This window comes from Buceros rhinoceros, unplaced genomic scaffold (genome assembly GCF_000710305.1).
Source record: "Buceros rhinoceros silvestris isolate BGI_N320 unplaced genomic scaffold, ASM71030v1 scaffold1681, whole genome shotgun sequence".
In the NCBI taxonomy this organism is placed as follows: Eukaryota; Metazoa; Chordata; class Aves; order Bucerotiformes; family Bucerotidae; genus Buceros; species Buceros rhinoceros.
The window spans coordinates 43,974-52,384 of record NW_010395866.1 but is presented as its reverse complement, the minus strand read 5'-3'; the positions used below and the strand labels follow the sequence as shown (position 1 = coordinate 52,384).

At 38.9% G+C, this 8,411-nt stretch overlaps 1 protein-coding gene across 1 annotated transcript in view; it reads right to left on the bottom strand.

The window, feature by feature from the left end:
• Nucleotides 1–239: 239 nt before the first annotated feature.
• The window catches only part of DYRK4 (dual-specificity tyrosine-(Y)-phosphorylation regulated kinase 4), a 23,149-nt gene continuing 14,977 nt past the window's right edge, over nt 240–8,411 (bottom strand). Inside the window, exons 10-14 of the mRNA XM_010145685.1 lie at nt 6,684–6,856; nt 5,375–5,435; nt 4,691–4,820; nt 1,010–1,164; nt 240–565 (exon numbers count right to left, since the gene is read on the bottom strand). Coding sequence (XP_010143987.1) covers nt 330–565; nt 1,010–1,164; nt 4,691–4,820; nt 5,375–5,435; nt 6,684–6,856 — 755 coding nt within the window. The 3' untranslated portion in view covers nt 240–329. The remainder of the gene's footprint in view (nt 566–1,009; nt 1,165–4,690; nt 4,821–5,374; nt 5,436–6,683; nt 6,857–8,411) is intronic.

The following is an 8,411-nucleotide window of genomic DNA, read 5'->3' as shown; positions in this document are numbered from 1 at the left end:
GATGTAACTGAAACGATTCAGATTCTTCAGTCAATGCAGTTGTTCTTTTACATCCAGGAAAATCTAGAATTCTAAACATCAAGAATAACATCAAGAATAAGCCACTCTCTGTCTTTTCAGTCTCCATTTTATTGCTGCTGTGAAAGACTTCTAATCACAGGGATGTAGAAGAGGAAAAGAAATGGTTTTCAGGGTAAAATGAACATTAAATATACTTACAGTGTGCACATCCCATGTACAGACAGATACAGCTTATATTCCTGAGTACGAATAATACCTACAAGATATATTAGGTATGCAAATGAACCAACCATTGCTTGTGCTGTGTATTATTTAATTGGTGGGAAAAAAAGAGAATTTTTTGGAAGAGCTGTTTCACCACTGTGTTCTGCTTGGTCGTTTCGTAGAGGCTTTTCCATTTGGGTTTCCAAATGCCTCTCTGGAATAACATGTTTCCTTGTGTTCTGCACATCATTTTCTGTTGTGCCTGTGGAGGGCTCAGTGGCAGCGAGTCTTTCAGCCAGTTCACTTTTCATTTTGTCAGCTGTATCTTTCCAGACGTTTTCTGTAATAAAAAATAAATAAAATGATAGGGTAAGACTGTGGACTCTTAGCAGCAGATAAACACGTGATCACCATAAATTTACAAAAAAAAAATCAGTTGAAAGTTTTCTCGGAGATCTTACAACCACCACTAATGCATTGCTTTGCTCCAAGAGTGAAGTGCATTATGGTGTGGTGACCGATAGCATAACTATTTTGCTGTAGGAAAAAGGTTGTTCTGTATGAATCGTTAGTACTGCCAGTCTTCTTGCTGGCATCTGCCATAAAACACAACTAACGTGTTTCTACAACAGTGAGGAATAGTGGCTCTATCCACCACATTCCAGGTGACCATCCATAATCTGCATACCTTACTTGATCTTACTTCAGACAGATGATATTAAATATAAAGAAAAACCAAACACTGATATAAGTGCACTTAGTTCTCCAGGTAGCACATGCTTACGAATATTCTCTTTTTTCTTTTCTGGTGTAGAGAAAGAGCCATCACTCAGTATCCATGAAGTCTGTGTTTTCTGTTTTGCTCTGTATATTTTTGGTTCCTGGATCCATGCATGCTTCATGGCTTCATCGGGAGTCATGCGCAGGGCAGGTTCCCACCTTAAATCCATGGTAGACAAATAGTTATTCAGCTGTTTCTATCTGAAAATTACTCTAAGCCAAAAGATTCAGTATTGTCTTCTGAAAGTTAAGTCATGAGGACCTTTTTTGAAACAAAAGGATGTTAGGAGAAAACAAGGAAAAATCTTATGGGATCTTCTCCATCCTTTACATTTTTTATTTACTTCGTCACTGTGTGCTTTGCTGATCAAACCCATTTTTCACATGCAGTTCATAGCGTTGTTAGGGTAGAGACCCTACAGAATACTTGTTTCCAATTTTTCACATTCTGTCAGTGCAGGCTCCAGGAAAGGGAACATAAATGAGACAAAGGGTAATTCATTAAGAGATATGTCTTCCCTAATTTAACTGTACCTGAGGCTACTGTAGAGACTTAGTATAACAAAATTCACGTGAGATCTTACTACAGAAATCAAAGGTGATTTTTTTTTTCCTAAATCTCTATATTGACTTTATCCTCTCACAGGTTTCATTCACTCAGTTCTCAGACCCACATACTCACAAGCACCAAGTGCTCTAGCCAAGACCACTTTTGTGTCACACAGAGGACAAGGGTTGTCAGATACTGAGTCCTCATCACATCTCTGGAGTTCTTCTTGATGGTGATGTCCTAGACTTTAGACAGATCTTTTATATCCTTTAGGAGTCACCTGCTGTTTGGGCATGGTCCTTCAGATCAGAACCTTGCTGACTTCAGTCTCCATAAATGTTAGGCAAGGTACCTACTCATGATCTAGTTTTCCTTGTATTTTGGAGTAGATGTTTGTTTTCCTTTCAGACCAACAGGAAAACGAATGGCATATGTGATGTTCTGCAACCTTGTGGCCTTGCAATTGCTGTGAGCTTTGAGGTTTTTCACTGCTGGTCACCCACGCTGTGGTCTCACCAGAGTGCAGCCTTCCTGGCTGTGACACAGACAATACACTCGCCAGTTTTACAGGTGGGAGCAGTGTCCTCTGTTACCAGTACATACCATTCTTCTAGCTTCCTGTTCCTTCCAGTGCTCAAACACACATTCATCCTGCATTCGTATCAAGCCTAATGTTTCTGTTACTAATTGCTATATCAGTTGCAAACTATTTAATTTTGATTTGTCTAATCTCAGTGTTGTCCAGAACTGTACAGAAAAAATGTAAGAAAAGAAACAGATTCTTGTGATCACAAGAGCTGAGTGAATCTTTTTTTGGTCTGATGTTTTCATTGACAAAACGGGTGTCTACAAAGTTGAACAAAAGTATTTGTGAAGTCATGGCAAATTATCAGGCTGCTTTGGACACAAATTGTCAAATGAAAAAGACAAAATAGTTCAATTCTTTTTGCCTCAAAAAGAATTTTCATTTCAAACCTTACTTCATTCCTTTGAAAATTTGAACAATCCTAACATTTAAGTGTGATCTGAAATTACTTGTTTACACATTTTTTTGCTTCACTAAAATTATTTTCTAAATGTTTTGATTCAGCCAGCAAACTCAAATGGATCAATGATTCATACAGATTTAGCAGACAGGGAATATTAAAAGCAGCCTTCTTGTGACATATAACCACAAGTTAGCATGGATTTCTTTAGGAAAGTGCTACTGAGCTGCTAGAAAGAAACTTAGAGTCATTGCTAAACAAGACACAAAATATTAGTCTTGCATAAGATACAGGTAACACTGGAAAAGGTATGGGACCAAATTCTGCTGCCATTACACAGTACAAATTAGGATCCAAGCTGACCTTGAAAGCCTTACTGCACCTATGCAAGAGGTCGGTATTTAAGGCAACCAGACAAAAGTTTGTTCCTGCATGCTCAGTGTTTTAGTTCGATGGGTGAGTAAAACCGCATTAATAACCATTTCCCAAGCAAAAAGACCTGTTAGTAAAATGGCACCTCATATCAATAGGGTCCATGGAGTCCCACCGTGCAAAACGCTTAGTAACCTGACTGACTTGGAAAAGACACTTGATATGTCTGAGCCATGAGATAGTCTGCTTCTCTTACTTCATTTATTAAACAGTCCCTTTAATTTGTGATAACAGGTGATACACTGATGACACTAAATCATGTCTCTCTCCCCACACACAAACACATAGACACTTTGCCAATGACACTCTTACTGTGAGTGTGGTTCACTCTTGGAACAGGTTGCCCCAAAAGGCTGTGGATCTCCCTCTTTGGAGGCACTCAAAACCTGACTGGACAAGGTTCTGAGCAACCTCCTCCAAAGTTCCTCTGCTTTGAGTGGGAGGGTGAGCTAGATGAGGTTCCTTCCAGTGTAAATTATTCTGTGATACTAGCTAAAATGTTCTTGGCGTAGCGAACCTGTGGGATTTCTACCTTGTGTGAAAACTGCTAACAGTTACATATTATTTGCATTTAGCGGTTGACAAAAATGCGCAGATCATCAATTGTCTTTAAAAAACCAGCTGTGGACCACTTGTCATACTAGGTATTCAGTAGCAAAATTCTTGACTGGAGTAAAGTCAACAGTTTATCCTAGAAATTACGGTCTATAGACCATATAGAAATTATCTTCTTGCATTTTAAGCCCCAGTGATTTATACAAATCTATACCAATCAGGAGAATGGAAAAATGCAGTCTGTCAAATAATCCTTGAAATGTGCAATGAGACTGCTGTCAACGAACAAATAAGTGTAACTACGGAAAGGGGAAAAAGGCCTTAAACCAGCACGCAAACTACAAGGTAACACTGGTAACTGTGCCTAGTAATTCTCTACACCAACTGCCACATTCCAGAAGCAAGCAAACAGTACCACTGCTTCCGAGGTGGAGACAGGGCTGAACGTACTTTGACTTTATATCCTTTGCTAAGGGGGGAGCATATGGTGCATTTGGAACTAAAAAGAAGGAACATGCATGCGAAGATCTTTGTGAGCAGACATTCAAAGAAGCAGAGCTGTTTTCATAGACATACCACAGTGCATCATCTGATTGCCATTTCCAAGGCCTAGCACAGAAAATACAGTCAAGACATTCAAGCCAGCTAAATCAGCTCCAGATATAGCTCCCACTGGAGGAAATTCAAAGATTTTCTTCCTACTGGAGCAGGAGTTAGATTTAAGTACAAAAACAATCTTTGATCTCCAGATATGCACTGCATTGCATTACCATTATCTAGGAATATCTGTGAATGAACTTTTATCTTATAAACCAGAAAGGATTTAATACAAAGGTCTCAGTGGATAAAAAACATTCCTTTGGGAGTTTAGTTTCCATCATCAGAAGATCTGCTTTTAGATATAACGATATCAGCTTTCTTTTGTACCTTCGACTAACCCCATCTAGACTTTCTATGCAATGATTTCTCCCTGCAATAAGCTATGAATAACAATAATAATAGTTATCCAAATGCTACCATGTGGAAAAAAACAACAAAAAAAAATTGAAAAAGCAAAACACCCCACAAAAAAGCCCCAGCAGATACAAATATTTTAAAGGCACAAGAGAATGAAAGCAGGTCAAAACCGGCGTGCTGTATATAGTCAAAATTATGAACTCACATTAGGCATCCTTTCAGAAAGTCCAAGAAACCAGCATCATGAGTTTTCAGCACAGTGCTTAGATCCTTGGAGTCTGGGCATCTCTTCTTTCCCTTGCTGTTAGTTATGGATTTAGGAAAACCTTTGGAATCTTAAAAAAATAAAGACATACTCAAAAAATGACATTAAAATCCTCACCAAATATTTAAGTGAGTTTCAAAATCAGTACCCATATCCATCCCACTAACTCTGGTTTTGCCCTGTTGGATCAATAGTCTGCCCCTATTGTGGCAAATAATATTGGTTACATCCTAGAGACTGCATACTCCACTGCGGTTTTTTGTTGTGTTTTGTGCAATTTCCGAAACCAAATTATACATACAGGAATGAATTTAATGTAAAATCGTTCCCAGAGCCCACTGCATTCCGTTTAGCAATAATATTTGTAAGGAGTAACAGGGGAATGGACTTCCCAGTGCCTCCACCTTGCCAATGAGAGGGCCATAAGACACGAAGAGCACAGCTCCAGGTTCATTTGTAGCCCTCATGTTACACTTTTGCTTCTCCTCAATACCTCCTCCTGAAAGAAGTCTTCCCAGCTAAGAAGCCACTAAGGTTCTCTGACCCTACTCTCTACCATTGCTATTAACTACTCATTATCTCGCAGGGAGGATTCCAGCAAGGACAACAATCAGAAGCAGTTACCAAAGAAAGTTCGCTTCCTTGATGCAGCCTGGATAAAATCAGCTGGTGGAAGACCCAATACCTTCAACATAGAAAATGAATTCATGGAATTACTCCTCATTTCATAAACATACGTAACATCCATCACCCTCCATTTGAAAATAAGTTGAATGTTGCAATACACTGTGAAATGTCTTCAAACCATTTCCTCTTGTGCAATTTATTGTGGAAGGAACAAAGGAATTGTCTACAGACAGAAGATGTGATCTTATCAAGGATACTATCGGGATCTTCACTACCGCAGAAGGGTCTAAGAGCAAGCGTGTTTGTTAGTGACAGCTATTGTAGGAGGCCACATGGAGAGACGCTGTCCTTGAAAAATCTTGCACAAACAACATGGCACTAGAAGGATCTGAACTTGGGGCTGAGTTCAATGTCAGGTTGCAGTTTAGTGAGTGCTATGGAGTAACTAAGTAACTTGCTTTCAGGGGTCAGTTTTGTACCTCCTCTAACATTTGTACTGCGTAGGTGATCTGAGGTAGGAGACACCACAGTACATACCTAAAACTCCTTGAAAAACATTTACACAGTTGATAAAGCCAGCTTCCTTGTAGTGGCAGACAATATAAGAAGAGGCAACAAGCACAAACTGTGGCTTGAGAAGTGCAGGATGACTATTAGGAAAAACTTTCACCAAGCGAGTAAAGCAGCACTTGAGCAGGTCACCCAGCGGGTTTCTACTCAAACCTCTGAGGTTTTCAAGATTTACTAGACAAAGCCACAGATGACTACTCAAATGTTAGCAAAAATCTCTCTTTCAGCAGGAGTTTGGACTAAAGAGATCTGATTCAATCAAGATATGTTTGATTTCTAAAAGAGAAGCAGGCTGTTATAATTTGGATTGCTTCTCCCTCCCCTTAGATATGCTTCTTCTATTCTAACTTCTCTGTACAAATTCTGACCAGTTTAATCATAGAATCACAATCATAGAATCACAGAATGTTTTGTGTTGGAAACAATCTTTAAAGGTCATCTAGCCCAACCCCCCTGCCAGTGAGCAGGGACATCTTCAACTGGATAAATAAAATATGTTTCCTTCAGAAACAAAAGAGTAAGTACGGTACAAAGCAATGTTTGGTACTTGAAATGGAATTAACAGTTTTGCGTTAGAACCCATCCTCTCAAAGAGCCCTGAGTCTGTAACAGACTTCCCTCTAAAAGGCCAGCCCATAGCCAATTACATTTCATTATGTCTTGAGATTTCCCTTTGTTGCTGGCAGTGAAGTTTATCAAATAAGTATGTAATTCAAAAGACAATCCCAAAAATTACCTCCATGATGCAGGCAAGTTGATCAGCTTCATCTTCCCCTGGAAACAGCGGGTAGCCTGTGTAGAGCTCCGCTATGATACAGCCTAAGCTCCACATATCGACAGCCATAGCGTAAGGATGACCAAGAATCACTTCAGGTGAGCGATAAAACCGGCTCTGAACATAGGTGTACACTATATCAAAACAGAAAATTAGACAAGAAGCAAAATATCGTGATTGGGACAGAAACGTGGTTTTCCAGATTTCACAGAAAAGTAAGAGACAAATTCAGGCATCATGTACCTACTCTGTCAACGGATAGACCTTCAGGTATTGCTCACATAGGGTCTGAAAACTTTTCTAATTCCATTCTAAAATCAATGGATGATATGCTTTCCACTGTCCTATTTGGAAATTGTTCTTCAACACGTTTCACTGAAAGAAATTATTCTACTAATGCTAATATTCCATGTTCATTTTCCTGTTTGGAGGTCTTCCCCTTGCATCAGTCAACAGTTCTTCATTATCACAGGCTTGCACTGTAGGAAATATTGGTTTCACAGACACCTGGAGGACATCTCCTACTGCCTTATGATTTCCCTGTTAATGCTTTATAGCGCCACGGCAGATGTTGAAAGATCTCATTTTGAGATTGGGACTCATCAGAGCGAGTCGACTAATGATTTTACCTCTCGTCATTCGGACAACTGAACATGGTTACTGCACACGAGCTCAGTTATTTTCTTACTCCTATCTCTCTGATAGTCACTTTGTTTATATTTCTGGACTTCTTTGCACCCCCACATATTCAACATCTTTCTGTTAAGGCACGTGCCATGAAAAGTAAGAGTTGCATAATATGTGATTTCACCAAACCTGTACAGATTGAACCGTGGTGGCAACCCATGCCCTTCTGCATTTAACCGACTGAATAATTGTTGTCTGCTTTTTATCATTCTTGTCACATATAAATAGATGAGGTTTTGTTTTCTATTCTCTAATACTGCACCATTTTGAGGGCTGTACCAATTCTTGTTTCAGTTGACAAGCTCCTCAGTCATGCTCCATCTTTCTTTTCACTCATTTTGTGTTTTGATTTGTGAGTCTCCACAAATATTTCAGGCTGCATCTCAGATTACTTTCTACTCAAACATGGGCAAACCTAAAATGATTGCACACTCTTACAAAACTGGGACGTAAATCTAATGTTTGAATCCCAAAATGCAGCTGAACAGGTTCGGCTCGGCTTAGATATCATTCTTTTGCAGGAAAAATATGAGCCATTTAAGACTAGTTTTGTTTTTCTAAGTTAGTAAAACACAGTGCAGATTTATTTCTTGGGTTTGGGTTTTTTTGTTGTGGTGTTTGGGTTTTTTTAATGGATTATATTTGCATTCCTGATGACGACATCATTCTTGCTTTACAATATGTCTATTATTGTTAAGATTTATTATTAGTGAATTTGTATACATTCATTTCTCATTTACAAATTATATTCTTGTTATCTCTTGCACGTTCTACTTAAACCTTTGATAGAAAAAAAACCCTCTGAACTTAGACTTTCTAGACTAAAAGCATAGTTTCCATGTCCCCAATGTATTCATCCAGAAAGTACCATTTATGATTTAACCATTCCACTGAGAAAGGCTCTCTGGACCTGATAAAATACTTCACAAGTGAAGTATTGGGATTATCCTTATAGGCCTGTTTCAGCTAATCACTCTTGCAGAGGCAATTCTGATTTCAGCA